Source organism: Apodemus sylvaticus, chromosome 1 (assembly GCF_947179515.1).
Source record: "Apodemus sylvaticus chromosome 1, mApoSyl1.1, whole genome shotgun sequence".
NCBI lineage: Eukaryota > Metazoa > Chordata > Mammalia > Rodentia > Muridae > Apodemus > Apodemus sylvaticus.
This window is the reverse complement of record NC_067472.1, coordinates 22,563,916-22,579,971: the sequence shown is the minus strand read 5'-3', so window position 1 is coordinate 22,579,971 and position 16,056 is coordinate 22,563,916. Positions and strand designations below refer to the sequence as shown.

Below are 16,056 nucleotides of genomic sequence, written 5' to 3'. Positions count from 1 at the left end.
GTCCTCTTCAAAGAATACACAAATGTAAAAATATAATAATGTTAGGGGATGATGGACATGCTAGTTACTTCTGTTGCTATGATAAAATACCCAAGGAAGCATCTGAAGGAGGGTAATTTGGGAGCATAGATTTTGTCTATAGATTTACCATGATGCCATTTCACAGAAGGGGAACTTCAATCACTTTCTGGTTACTCCATGGTCCCTGACACATATGTAGCAGAGGACTGCCTTGTCTGGCCTTAGTGGGAGAGGATGGGCTTAATCCTGTAGAGACTGGATGCTCCAGGGAAAGGGATGCTGAGCAGGGTGAAGTGAGGGTAGGTATATAGGGGAGGAGGGTGGGTCAGGGAACACCTTAGAGGCAAAGGAGAGGGGAGATAGAGCGACGAACTTTGGGAGGGGGAGAAACATTTGTAATGGAAATAAATAAAATAATTTATATAAATATAAATAAATATGAAGTACAAGGATGAAAAAATGCTCCCTCTTGGCCAACTCTTTTCAATTTATGCAGTCTAGCACCCAAGCCTATAGAATGGTGCTAATCAATGGAATGGGTATTCCCACTACACAGACATATCTAGAAGGCCCTCTTCCAGGTGATTAAGAGCCCATCACATTGATAATCAATATTAAGTACCAAAGACATTTAGTTCCTTTGAAATGGGGGACAATTATAGGGAGTTTTTAGACATAGACGAAAGGATTCAAACTACCTATTTCTTACTTTTATTTGTTTTCTTTTGGGGGCATATTCCAAACAAATTTTCTCATTTTAACTTTGCTCTAAGAAATCAATTTTATATTAACTGATTATTTATACATTTTCAGGTCACATAACATAGATGTGCTTCATTTTCATATTAGTTTTCCAAATACATGAACTTGACACAATCTCTATTTATTGCATTCTATTGGCTAAAGACATGAATCTTTTAACTGCTGCATATTAAGTGTTCCTAGGTTCCTATAATTCCCCCGCCCTTTTTTTCAGGGGGATGCTTTTACCCTTTCATTTTTATTAGTTCTTTGAGAAGTTTGTACAGTGCATTTTGATCATACTCATCCTCAAACTATTCCCAGATCTATTTTGCCTTCCACTGCCATTCATCTTTGTACTGTGTTGTTTAGAGGCTTTGCAAACAGGCATGACTAACTTCTGGCCTTGGATTGCTAAAGATTTGCAAAGTCCTTTTTCCCCTTCAAAAAGAGCAGACACCTTGGTTGAAAGGCCAGTCAATAGAGGAATGAGATGAAAATCACACATAAATTCATGATTTAGATAGAAGGCCAGATCAATGAACTTACATTAAATAAAAAAATGATGCACAGCTATAATGGACTACTGTTATGTCTATGAGGCCGTGTATAAGACTTGCTTAAATTGTCATCAGTTTATCTATTAAGAGATATCATTTTAAATACAAACACACACACATGTATATTTCAGTAGCATTTTACAATTGTTCCCAATTCTTTAGGTATGCCCTGTGATCCCACCTTCATTCTGGGCTGTGCTCCTTGCAATGTCATCTGCTCCATTGTTTTCCAAAATCGTTTTGATTATAAAGATCAAGAATTCCTTACCTTTATAGACATCTTAAATGAAAATGTTGCGATTCTGAGTTCCCCTTGGATTCAGGTGAGTTCAAGCTTCTTTCTTTCTTTTTTTTTTTTTCTTTTTGGTTTGGTTTGGTTTGGTTTTTTGTTTGTTTGGCTTGTTTTTTTTTTTTTTCATTTTCTATATTCTTTGTTTACATTCCAAATGATTTCCCCTTTCCTGGTCCCCCCACCCCATAAGTTCCATAAGCCCTCTTCCCTCCGCCCATTTCCCAATCAGCCCCCTCCCATTTCTATGTCCTGGTATTCCTCTACAATGCTGCATCAAGCCTTTCCTGGACCAGGGCCCTCTCCTTCCTTCTTGGGAATCATTTGATATGTTAATTGTGACTGCCTTCCATGTGTATTCTTTTGTGATTGGGTTACCTCACTTAGGATGATATTTTCCAGTCCCAACCATTTGCCTAAAATGGAATACTACTCAAGCTTCTTTCTTTAAAAAGAAAACAAAACCCAACAACCACTTAGAGATATGGCTCCGTGAAATTCCAAAAAATTCTTTAGATAAATAAGGCTTAACTGTGGGCTGTTAGAACAATGTTCACTGATTTTTCTATTAAACCTCAAATCAGTTTTTGTATGAATCATCAGGTAAATGCTTAGCAGATGCCTATATAACTCAGTGGACATTTATTTCATTGTTGAAATCTGTTAGCAACAAGACTTATGCTCCATTCAATATTTTAGAGACCTGGCCATCAAAACACTTAGCAGAAACATCATATTGTAATAATAATATTTTCTTCAAGCAGAAAGTGTTTGGGATAGAAACTGCTAGGAACTCTGGAGTACAGCTTTGATATTTAATCAACAGTTGATGACTTATGGGTGGTACAAGAGTGACAAAATATTTGTGTGGTATCTGGATCCTGTCAAACTGTCCCTGTGCTGAGTTGGCATATCTTACAGTTTGTATAAACACTGCTTGTATGATCTTGAAGAAATCATCTAGCTGGTCTGCGCAGGTTCACAGTTGTAATCCAAGAATCCTTGAGAATTTTTGTTAAAATTCTCATTTTGTTCTCCTGTAAGCATTTTTTACAAGCAAAAAGAATTTCTATATAAAACATGAATTAACTCAAGATGGATAACATATATTTTTTGTATTTGTATCTACTCTTCCTGGCCACGGTGCACTAAAAGGTACACATACATACATTCTGTGTTTTAAGCTTCTACCATTTTCTTTTGTAGATTTGCAACAATTTTCCTGTTATGATTGATTACCTACCAGGAAATCACAGAAAATTACTTAAAAATTTTGCCTTTGCAAAAGATTACTTTTTGACAAAAGTAACACAGCATCAAGAGACACTGGATATTAACAATCCTCGGGACTTTATTGATTGTTTCCTGATCAAAATGGAGCAGGTAAAATGTTAATAAAACTACAATTTAGCTATTTGACTGCTCGAGCATTTCTTTGATCCATAAATTGTCCGTGTCTGCAGGGATGTTTAAATGATTCAGACCTGCACTTTCCGAGAAGCACTTCATGTGCTTAATGTGCACATGAATGTGCAGCAATCATTCCAGTAATAGAATAGTAAGTTCAGTGATTTGAATGTATTGACCTTATTTTTTTAGACAAAATAACCTTGATAATGAGTCACATAATGCAATGGGTCCAACAAATGAAAACATTTCCAAAATTCTCAAAAAAAATATGTCATGCCATAATATAAAGATGAATGCTGTCTTTCTAGACAGTGTGTGGAAACTTAGAAAAGCTGTTCAAGATAGCTAGACTACCTACAACATCTGCAGATTGAATCTTAAATATCAGATTTTAAAATATTAGCTGTGCACAGCTGAGGAGCTTTCAGATGAATTCTAAGGTGCGGATTGCAGTGTGAGAAGGAAATGATTAGTGCCAAGGTTGAAAGACGCCTTAACTGAGTGTAACTTCAAGTGAATTGACATGGCTGTGGAATTATAGATTGATGTCCCTCAGGCACCTATATGAATAAATGCTTCTGCCCTGGCTCCATTTTGTTGAAAAGACATTATTTGTATTGAATACTGTTGGCATTCATCATCAGTGTAAGGTCTTTGTTTTGTTAGCTCTCCATTCTGATCCACTGATCTGTACCTTTATGCTAGGTGTGTAATGTTTAATGCATTTACTATGTTTATTCAAGCAGTATAATTGCCTGATGAGTCAGGCAGGGACCTTCCAGTTTTTTTTTCTACATTTACAATTGAGACCTTTATCTTCATGACTAGCCCTCACATCACATGCTGTGTGCTTTTACTCCTTCTTATGTGTGTTGAGTTAAACATGTTTTTTTTTTTTTTTTTTTTTTACAAAAGGGAAGTGGGGCATCATTTCTCTCTTTATGTATTTTTTGGAATACAGTAGACAGAATGTCTCACCTGGCTGAAGAGTCTCATGTAAGACTTTTCCATACAAGAAACTGGGTATAAGTTTGGAAGATGGGGCAGGGGTCTACACATCTGAACACAGGTCAGTTTCTCCTGCTACATTCTCCAAGGTCTGTCAGGTCAGGCTTGTCACATGTAAGTAATTTTATTCACTCTACTAAGTACATTGACAAATAATTTCCTGGATAACACAGTCAAACCATTTCTAGGAAAAGCACAACCCAAAGACGGAGTTTACGTGTGAGAACTTGATCTTCACGGCATCTGACCTGTTTGCTGCTGGGACAGAGACAACAAGCACAACCCTGAGGTACTCTCTGCTGCTCCTGCTCAAGTATCCAGAAGTCACAGGTAAGGACACAGGTGGGAAGCCAGTGAGTTTCAGAAAGAAATTAGAAGATATCCCTGGAGTCCTTTATTTTTTTTTTTTGTCTAAGGGAAGCCTCAGAATTTAACCTTTTGTGGCGCCACAATCTGCTACATTTATCAGAAGAACCGAAGTAGATATCTTAGTCCATAGCAGAGGATGCTTCATAGAAGTGAAGGCACAAGGAAGAGTAAAAATGATCAATAAAGTCCAGTTCTATTGTATGGATTTCATAGGAAGTGATTGTGCTCACACAAGCTGTCTTAAAAATACAAGTTAGTTTAAGTTGAAAAAAGCCATACAGAATAGTAGATACATTCTTGAAGATATTTTTCTTTATACTTATAATTCTTTTGTTGTTATAGAAACTATTTTTTTTTTACAGAAAATATACCACTCTCAGAATTTAATGAAAGGACATTTCATTTTAGCCAGAATTTCTAAAAAAATACCACATCTGTTATTTTAGAAATCTGCTTCCCTAAAATGCTGTTTATCATAGAACAAATAATTGAGGAACTATACTTTTTTTGTTTTAAAAATTTATTTATCTGTTTTTTTTACACTCCATGTTATTCCTCCCCCTGTCCACCCTCTGACTGTTCTACATTCCATACCTCTTCCCCACCCCCGTGTCTCCATGTGGATGTCCCTACCACTCACCCCATGTGACCTCTAAATTCCCTGGGGCCTCCAGTCACTTGAGGGTTAGGTGCATTGTCTCTTAATGAGCACAGACCTGGCAGTCCCCTACTGTATGTGTGTTAGGGGTCTCATATTAGCTGGTGTATGCTGCCTGTTTGGTGGTTCAGTGTTTGAGAGGTATCAGAGGTCCAGATTAATTGAGAGGGCCGGTCTTCCTACAGGGTTACCCTTCTCCTTAGCTTCTTTCAGTGTTCCCTAATTCAACAACAGGGCTCAGCTGCTTCTGTCCATTGGTTGGGTGCAAATATATGCATCTGATTCTTTCAGCTGCTAGTTGGGTCTTCTGGAGTGCAGTCATACTAGGTTCCTTTTTGTGAGCACTCCAATCCTCAGTAATAGTGTCAGACCACTTTCCCTCCCAGGCCTCTCCCTCCCTCCCCACTTGTGATTGTGTTCTTCTTCCTTTCAAGTGGGACTGAGGTGTTCTCACATGGACACTTCAGTTTGCTAACCTTTTTGAGTTCTGTGGACTGTATCTTGAGTATTTTGTACTTTTTTTTTTTTTTGCTAATATCCACTTATTAGTGAATACATACCATGCATGCCCTTTTGTTATGAGACACTATTTGAATAGTGGGAATAGAATCCAGGTCCTCTGTAAGAGAAACAAGTGCTCTTAACCTCTGAGCCAATTCTTTTTTATTTTTATTAAGCAATTAATCAATTAATGCTTCATGACCTCCAAGTACTTCCCTCCTAGAGTCCCTCCCACTTTCTATTCTCTGCCGAGAGGGTGGGGTCCACTGGGTTTTCCCCAACCCTGGCATATCAAGTCTCTGCCTGATTAGGTTCATTCTCCCACTTAGACCAAAAAAGGTAGCCCTATAATGTTGTCTATTAAGAACATCTTTATAATTTTTCTGGTTTTTTTTATTGTACTGCAAATACTTTTTTATTTTTAAATAATTTTATTTATTTATTTATTTATTTATTTATTTATTTATTTATTTATTTATCTCCCAGTCTACACTCTGACTGTTCCACAACCCATACCTCCTACCTGATCCCCTATCTCCATGAAGATGTGCCTACTCCCATACCCTACCCCACCAGACCTCTAAACTCCCTGAGGCCTTCAGTCTTTTGAGGGTTAGGTGCATCTTCTCTGACTAAAACCAGACCCTGGAGTCTTCTTTTGTATATGTGTTGGGGACCTCATATCAGTTGGTGTATGCTGCCTGGTTGGTGGTCTAGTGTCAGGGATCTCAGGGGTCCAGGTTGAGACTACTGATCCTCCTACAGGGTTGCTCTCCTCCTCAGCTTCTTCCAGTTTTTCCCTAATTCAACTACAAGGATGAGTAGTTTCTGTCCATTGGTTGAGTGCAAATATCTGTATCTGACTTTTTCAGCTGCTTGTTGGGTCTTTTGGAGGGCAGTCATGCTAGGTCCCTTTTTGTGTGCGCTCCATAGCCTCAGTAATCAGGCCAAGGGGCCTCTCCTTGAGCTGGATCCCACTTTGGGTCTGTCACTGGACCTTGTTTTCCTCAGGCTTCTCCCCTTTTCCATCCCTGCAGTTCTTTCAGACAGGAACAATTATGGGTCAGAGTTTTGACTGTGGAATGGCAACCCTATATCTCACTTGATGTCCTATCTTTATGCTGGGGGTGGACTCTACAAGTTCCCACTCCCCACTGTATGGCATTTCATATAAGGTCCCTCACTTTGAATTCCAAGAGTCTCTCATCTCCCAGGTCTCTAGTACATTCTGGAGGGTCCCCACAACCTTCTATTTCCCTAGGTTGCCTGTTTCTATTCTTTCTGCTGACCCTCAGGGCTTCAGTCCTTTCCTTCACTAAGTACTAGAGTATGTCCCTCTCTCCCCCTCCCCTTTCCATCCTAGGTCCCTCCCTCCCTTCCTCCCCACTTTTGGTTGCTTTCTTCTTCCTCCCAAGTGATACTGAGGCATCCTCATTTGGGCCCTTCAGCTTGTTGACCTTTGTGAGTTCTGTGGACTGTATCTTGGGTATTCTGTACTATTTTTGGCTAATATCCACTTATTAGTGAGTACATGGCGTTCATATCATTTGGGATCTGAGTTATCTCACTCAGAAAGATATTTTCTAGTTCCATTCATTTGCCTGCAAAACTCAGGATATGTTCGATCTTAATAGCTGTGTAGTATTCCACTGTGTATATGAACCACATTTTCTGTATCCATTCTTCTGTCCTGGGGCATCTAGGTTGTTTCCAGCTTCTGGCTATCACAAATAAGGCCGCTATGAACATAGTGGAACAGGTGCCTCTGTGGCATGGTGGGGCATCTTTTGGATGTGTTTCCAAGAGTGGTATTGCTGAGTCTTCAGGTAGATGTATTTCCAGTTTTCTGAGGAATCTTCAGATTGATTTCCAGAGTGGTTGTACCAATTTGCAATCCCACCAGTAATGGAGGAGTGTTCCTCCTTCTCCATATCACCACCAACATGTGCTGTTGCATGAGGTTTTGATCTTAGTCATTTTGATTGGTATAAGGTCGAAGCTCAATTTGCTTTTCTCTGATCACTAAGAACTTTGAACATTTCTTTAGGTGTTTCTCAGCTATTTGATAGACAAAGAGAACAATACAAAGAACCAACAAAGCCAAAGCTTGTTCTTGAGAGAATCAACAAGATAGATAAACCTCTGGCCAAACTAACTAAAGGGCCCAGTGGTAGTATCCAGATTAACAAAATCAGAAATGAAAAGGGAGACATAACAAGATAAATGAAGGATATTAAAAATATCATCAGATCCTACTACAAAAGCCTATACTCAACAAAACTGGAAAATATATATGAAATGGATGCTCTTCTAGACACATACCACTTACCAAAGTTAAATCAAGAGTAGGTAAATTATCTAAACAGGCCCATATCTCATAAGGAAATAGAAGTCATTAAAAATCTCCCAACCAAAAAAAGCCATGGGCCAGTTGGATTTAGTGCAGAATTCTATGAGACCTTCCCAAAAGACCTGATACCAATATTCCTCAAACTACTCCATTAAATAGAAACAGAAGGAAAACTACCTAATTCGTTCTATGAAGCTACAATGACTCTGATACCTAAACCACACAAGGACCCACCCATAAAAGAGAACTCCAGACCAATCTCACTTATGAATATCAATGCAAAAATACCCAATAATATTTTTCAAACTGAATCCAATAACACATAAAAACCATTATTCATCATGATCAAGTAGGCTTCATCCCAGGGATGCAAGGTTGGTTCAATATAGGAAAATTCATTAATGTTATCCACAAACTCAAAGAATAAAAACCACATTATCATCTCTTTACATACAGAAAAAGCATTTGACAAAATACAACACTCCTTCATGTTAAAAGTATTGGAGAGATCAGGAATTCACAGCCTGTACCTAAACAAAATAAAACCAATATACAGCAAACCAACAGCCAATATCAAACTAAATGGAGAGATACTTGAAGCAATCCCACTAAAATTAGGGGCAAGACAAGGATGCTCACTATCCCCATATCTATTCGATATAGTACTGGAAGTGCTAGCTAGAACAATAAAATAACAAAAAGATATCAAGGGGGTTCAAATTGGCAAAGAAGAAATAAAGGTATCCCTGTTTGCAGATGATATGATAGTATATATAAACTATCCCAAAACTCTATCAGAGAACTTCTCCAGCTGAAAAACAATTTCAGCAAAGTGGCTGGACACAAACTTAACTCAAATAAATCATTAGTCTTTAAATAAATGATAAACAGGATGAGAAAGAAATTAGGGAAACAACTCCCTCACAATAGAGACAAACAATATTAAATATCTTGAGGTAACTCTATGTGAAAGATCTGTATGGCAATAACTTCAAGACTCTCAAGGAAGAAATTGAAAAAGATTTCAGAAAATGGAGCGATCTCCCATGCTCTTATATTGGCACTATAAACATAGTTTATAAATTTTCTTAAAGCATTCTAAACATGAGCAGTCAGATGCCTCAATGAGGAAAGGTTCTTGCTGAAAATCTAAATTCCTTACTTCTAGGTATATGATGGAAGAGAGAATAGACTCCTTGATGTCATATGTCATTCTCCACATACCCACTGAGGCACATCCAACACTGCACATCCACATGTCTGCATTCATGTCCTCATGTGCATTCAGACACACACACACACACACACACACACACACACACACACAGAATAAGAAACAAACCTCAGCTATGCCACACATGTGAAAAAGACTTTGCAATTGTGCCACACATCCACTCAAATGATGGCCATAATTTCTTTTTTCCTTTTTATTAATCGATTATTTCATTTATTTACATTTTCAATATTGGAATTTCTCCAGCCTTTTACTCTGAGGTAGTGTTTTTCCTTTTCACTGAGATGTGTTTCCTGTGTGCATTAAAATACTGGATCCCGTTCACTATCCAGTCTGTTATCATTTGTCTTTTTATTTAGGAAATGAGTCCTTGGATGTTAAGAGATATTAAGTACCAATGATTGTTACTTCTTATTATTTTTGTTGTTAGATGTGGAATTATATTTGTGTGGTTCTCTTCTTTTGAGTTTGTTGTGAGAAGATTAATTTATTGGTTTTTCTTGGGGGTACCTTCCCTCTTTGTGTTGGTATTTTCCTTTTCTTACCTGTAGGACTCGATTTATGGAAATATATTGTTTAAATTTGGTTTTGTCATGGAATATCTTGGTTTCACCATCTATGGTAATTGAGAGTTTTGCTGTGTGTAGTAGTCTGGCCTGCCGTTCTAGTTTTTGAGTCTCTGTTGAGAAATCTGGTACACTTCTTATAGGTCTGCCTTTATATACTTGGCCTTTTACCATTACTGTTTTTAATAGTCTTTCCCTGTTCTGTACATTTGGTGTCTTGATTGTTATGTGTCAGGAGGAATCTTTACTGGTCCAATCTATTTGTCATTGTGTAGGCTTCTTGTACATTTATGGGCATCTCTTTCTTCAGGTTAGAGAAGTTTTCTTTTATCATTTCCTTTCAGTGTCTCCATTCATCAGGAAACCAAGGTTTCTAATGGGACAGAAGAAGTTTGTTTCAAAGAAATCTAGTTAGACAAGTCCTCTACACAGGAATCTTTGGCAGTCATGAGAGATGTATAGCATGAAAAAGAAAGTGGGTGAATTTGCAGCTTTCAAATCTTCTAGGCCTCTGTTTTCCTTTGGTTTCTTCAATTTAAGTAGCAATACATACTTTCATAGAGTAACTGTGAAGTACACCCCTCCATGTGTATCTTATTAGAAAATGCTATCCATTGCAATGAATAAAATGAAATAATTGACCCAAGATATCAGGTCTTATAGTTTCAGATTACCTGCATGGAAGAGAAATCTTCAGGGAACAAACCAACCATGTTATACATAGTGAATTAGCAGTCAATTTGTACCATAATTCTCACAGGATGTTATTCTATTTACTTCTGGAAAAGAAGGGTATTTTCAGCCCTCTAAGTTTGCCATGGAGTTTAATATTTCCCTTTTTTTCAAAAATACTAAAACGTACTACATAAAAATATGAAACCAAATCATAAGAAGTAATGGGATACAGGAATCCAGGGTACTCATGGGGGGAGATTGAACTGTAAAGGAGGCTTTTGGTCATCACAACCAAAACTCTCTGACCAGTTAAAAATGGATTGATGAATAATAAAAATGTGAGAAGAGAACCAGGAATTAAACAGAAATAAGAGGTCAATAGTATGGAACTTCCTTATAACTGGACAAGTTTCAGTAGAAATTTGAAACATCTACCTGAGTATTTCAAAATAATTCTAATAAAATGAAAAATCTAAACTGATAAAATGAAATGGAGTTAGGCCCAAGATAAAATCAACAATGAAAACAGTCATTGTTTACTTACCAGGACACAGATTGTGCTGCCATCCCTTCTCTCTTCCCAGTGCCACCTCTGCAAGTGCCTCCATCATTGGTTCCTCCCCTTCTCTTCAGAAAAGAGGAGCTCCCTGGGGTACCACCACACTTTGTGGCATCTAGTCCCAGCAAGACTAGATGGATCCTCTTCCACTGAGGTTCAAACAGGCAGTCCAGTTGGTGAAAGGGGATCCAGTGACAAGGAACAGAGACCAAAATGCCATCACTTCACTTGTTAAGGGACCAATATGCTATCCACTACATAAACAAACTCAAAGAAAAAAACCACATGATCATTTCATTAGATGCTGAAAAAGCATTTGACAAAATTCAGCATCCTTTCATGCTAAAAGTCTTGGAAAGGACAGGAATTCAAGGCCCATATCTAAACACAGTAAAAGCAATACACAGCAAACCGGTAGCCAACATCAAACTAAATGGAGAGAAACTTGAAGCAATCCCACTAAAATCAGGGACTAGACAAGGCTGCCCCCTCTCTCCATATCTTTTCAATATAGTTATTGAAGTCCTAGCTAGAGCAATTAGACAACAGAAGGAAGTCAAAGGGATACAAATTGGAAAGGAAGAAGTCAAACTATCACTATTTGCAGATGATATGATCGTATACTTAAGTGACCCTAAAAAATCTACTAGAGAACTCCTACAGCTGATAAACAACTTCAGCAAAGTGGCTGGCTACAAAATCAACGCAAGCAAATCAGTAGCCTTTATATATTCAAAGGATAAGCAGACTGAGAAAGAAATTAGGGAAATGACCCCCTTCACAATAGCTACAAACAGCATAAAGTATCTTGGGGTGACTCTAGCCAAACAAGTGAAAGATCTATATGACAAGAACTTCAGATCTCTGAAGAAGGAAATCGAAGAAGATCTCAGAAAATGGAAAAACCTTCCATGCTCATGGATTGGCAGGATTAATATAGTTAAAATGGCCATCTTGCCAAAGGCAATCTACAGATTCAATACTATTCCCATAAAAATCCCAACCCAGTTCTTCATAGATATAGAAAGAGCAATTCTCAAATTCATCTGGAATAACAAAAAACCCAGGATAGCTAAAACTATTCTCAACAGTAAAAGAACTTCAGGGGGATTCAATATCCCAGACTTTAAACTCTACTACAGAGCAATAGTGATAAAAAACTGCATGGTATTGGTACAATATCAGGTAAGTGGATCAATGGAATAGGATTGAAGACCCAGAAATGAACCAACACACCTATGGTCACTTGGTCTTCGACAAAGGGGCTGAAAGCATCCAGTGGAAAAAAGATAGCCTTTTCAACAAATGGTGCTGGTTCAATTGGAGGTCAGCATGCAGAAGAATGCGCATCGATCCATTCTTATCTCCTTGTGCCAAGCTCAACTCCAAATGGATCAAGGACCTCCACATAAAACCTGACCCACTGAAACTAATCGAAAAGAAACTGGGGAAGACCCTGGAGGACATGGGCACAGGGGAAAAGTTCCTGAATAGAACACCAATAGCTTATGCTCTAAGATCAAGAATTGACAAATGGGACCTCATAAAACTACAAAGTTTCTGTAAGGCAAAGGATACTGTCAAAAGGACAAAACGTCAACCAACAGACTGGGAAAGGATCTTCACCAACCCTAAATCTGACAGAGGACTAATATCTAATATATACAAAGAACTCAAGAAAGTAGAACCCAGAGAACCAAATAACCCCATTAAAAAGTGGGGTATGGAGCTAAACAAAGAATTTTCACATGAAGAACTTCGGAGAGCTGAGAAAAACCTTAAGAAATGTTCAACATCATTAATCATTAGGGAAATGCAAATCAAAACAACCCTGAGATTTCACCTCACAACAGTCAGAATGGCTAAGGTCAAAAACTCAGGAGACAGCAGGTGTTGGCGAGGATGTGGAGAAAGAGGAACACTCCTCCACTGCTGGTGGGATTGCAAGATGGTGCAACCACTCTGGAAATCAGTCTGGCGGTTCCTCAGAAAACTGGGCATGTCACTACCTGAGGACCCTGTTATACCACTACTGGGCATATATCCAGAGGATTCGTCAGCATGCAATAAGGACACATGCTCCACTATGTTCATAGCAGCCCTATTTGTAGTAGCCAGAAGCTGGAAAGAACATAGGTGTCCTTCAACGGAGGAATGGATACAAAAAAATGTGGTATATTTACACAATGGAGTACTATTCAGTCATTAGAAACAATGAATTCATGAAATTCTTAGACAAATGGATGGAACTGGAGAACATCATACTAAGTGAGGTAACCCAGTCTCAAAAGATCAATCATGGTATGCACTTACTGATAAGTGGATATTAGCCTAGAAACTTTGAATATCCAGGACATAATCCACAAATTAAATGATGTCCAAAAAGAATGGAGGAGTGGCCCCTGGTTCTGGAAAGAATCAGTGCAAGAGTATAGGGGAATTCCAGAACAGGGAAGTGGGAAGGGGTGGATGGAAGAATAGGGGGACGGAAGAGGGCTTATGGGACTTGTGGGGAGTGACGACCCAGAAAAGGGAAAATCATTTGCAATGTAAATAAAAAAAATAAAATTAAATTAAAAAAAGGGACCCATATGAAGACCAACATGTAAATTTGCTACAAATGTTGCGGGATGGGGGAGTCTAGGTCCAGCTCCTGCATGCTTTCTGGCTGGTGATTGGCACAGATTTTATGTAGTAACAAAGATTTAACTCATGGATTCAACACAGTTGCCTATGAGAATTGGACTCAAGGAAATTTGTTTATGTTTATGAAACCACTATTCCCACATGAAGAATTAAATTTCCCTAATGATTTATAAGAATGAAATAGTCATTACATGTAAATGTAAATTTAAGGAGAAATTGCTAGAATGTAGCCATATTTGGAAAGTTAGACAGCATTACATACCTTTGGAAACTACATGCAGATGTTCAAACAATTATATTAAAATTTATTTTTAAATGTATCATGTTGTTTTGGTATGAGCATAATATTTGTTTAATAGTCTTCTGTCAGACCTGTTTTTCTTGACTTAATGTTCTGTTTATTATTTGAAATCAATACCAATATTGATTGTTAAGTATGTTAACTTATATATAAGAGCTATATATTGTGACACCTAATATATAGGATATTAGTATTTATATCATAGCAACTGTCACTTCATTAGCATATATTATGCTTTTAAAATACTGCCAGGCATCTTCATCTTGATACCAGTAACCCTGAGTTGTGACCTGTGTGTCATTTCTTTCCATTTCTGTCATTTTTCACTGTGTTGAAACAGCCAAAGTCCAGGAAGAGATTGACCATGTGATTGGTAGACACAGGAGCCCCTGCATGCAAGACAGGAATCACATGCCCTACACTGATGCTGTGTTACATGAGATCCAGAGATACATTGATCTCCTTCCCACTAGCCTTCCTCATGCAGTGACCTGTGACACGAAATTCAGAGATTATCTCATTCCCAAGGTAAGCTTCCTTCTTCCATACTGTGCTATAATGCTCTTGATCTCATATGAGTGAGTGAAATTACATCATTGGCCAAAGATATTGGCTCTTGCAATTTCAGATTACCAATGTTAAAGAGAAAGTTATAAAAAACCTTCAGGGAGTTTAGGAGATTAAGCCAAACAAATCACAGATAGAATATTCAAAATCAGACTGTATTAGAATTATTAAAAATTACTGAATTGTTGATTGCAATTTTCTGTCCCCACAATATAAGAAAAATACAAACACTTTAAATGTGGAACCTGGATATTTCCAGAACAGTTTATAATTTTTTAGATTAAGTCTTAGTTCGTGGCACTGGTAGGGCTTTAAATTTTCTCTTGGCTGTTTGCACTTTCAAATAAAATTCAGATTGCCATTCTTTGAAAAGACTCTTATAGGATTTAATCAGAATTCTAAGAAGTATAAATGTACATTTAGCATAATTCATATATTGACTTATTAAATATTCCAGTTCATATGGTTATGTCCTCTGTTTCTGGGTTGGTTTGTGTGCCATTGTCCTCTAATAGTTTGTTCCCAGTTATTACTTTGGCAGAAAAATGGACAAAGAAGATCCTACAGGGCTCACATGTTGTAAGGTCGGCTGGAGCATGTAAACTATGCTATTAGTGCATATGCCTACTTCTTGTCTTAAAGTGACATTCAAATCTCTCCATTATAGAAGTTCTGCTCTTTTTGTAATTAATAAAATCTATGGTATGACTCATTGACACCTTATGAATATCCCATTTTTGTGAGTCATCTGATCAATTTTATAGTGTTTATATTCTACTAAACTGATGACCCTGGCTAGAATTTCTAGAAAATCAGGACATTTCTAAGTCTGTCATCTCTTTAGTTTTCTTTTTCCAGTTGTTCTAACTGTGTGAAGACCTTGTCTATATTTTAAAATTAAGGCAAATAAATTGTGAGGCGGGGAAAACTCTGAATAATTTGGTTTTGGCCATGGTATTTTATAAGACATTGTTAATTTTATCAGACATTATTAATGCAACATTGTTATGAGCAGATACTTCTGATTTTTCACACAAACCTTATATTTGAAGACACATTTCAAGCATTCATGATGCAGTAATAACAGTTCTGAAGCAGCGACGTGGGTGGTAATGCATAACAGTGTTAAGCTTGTTGATAACAGAATATCCCATTACTTTATTAGAGGACACTATATCAAGATTACTGACACTAGACCACTGCTGACCTATCCCTGTGTATTACATGATCTGTCTGTCTAGCTATGCCTCAGCTCTTGTTTGGACGTGATTTCCTCATTAGCTTTGACTATGTCATGCACATTGCTTCTCTTACTTTTAAAACCTTTATATCTTGACTTGTCTATTCTTCTTGTTTCCAGGGTACCACTGTCATAGCATCATTGTCTTCTGTGCTATATGATGATAAAGAATTCCCCAACCCAGAGAGGTTTGATCCTAATCACTTTCTGGATGAGAGTGGCAAGTTTAAGAAAAGTGACTATTTTTCCCCATTCTCAATAGGTAAGCAAAATTATATTCTGGTCTTTTGAATCATACAATTTTTCTAACCCCTTTTCTACAATGCTGCCTGAGTGTTTGCTGCAGGAGTTGTGTTGTAGA

The 16,056-nt window shown here is 37.6% G+C and overlaps 1 protein-coding gene across 3 annotated transcripts in view; it reads left to right on the top strand.

The window, feature by feature from the left end:
- Window positions 1–16,056, top strand: part of LOC127677178 (cytochrome P450 2C42-like) — a 31,606-nt gene that overhangs the window by 12,949 nt on the left and 2,601 nt on the right. For 2 of the 3 annotated variants that reach the window (XM_052172359.1, XM_052172358.1), the window contains 5 exons: window positions 1,485–1,645; window positions 2,818–2,994; window positions 4,218–4,359; window positions 14,229–14,416; window positions 15,816–15,957. In XM_052172359.1, coding sequence (XP_052028319.1) covers window positions 1,485–1,645; window positions 2,818–2,994; window positions 4,218–4,359; window positions 14,229–14,416; window positions 15,816–15,957 — 810 coding nt within the window. The remainder of the gene's footprint in view (window positions 1–1,484; window positions 1,646–2,817; window positions 2,995–4,217; window positions 4,360–14,228; window positions 14,417–15,815; window positions 15,958–16,056) is intronic. The other variant, XM_052172362.1, reaches the window with a different exon arrangement.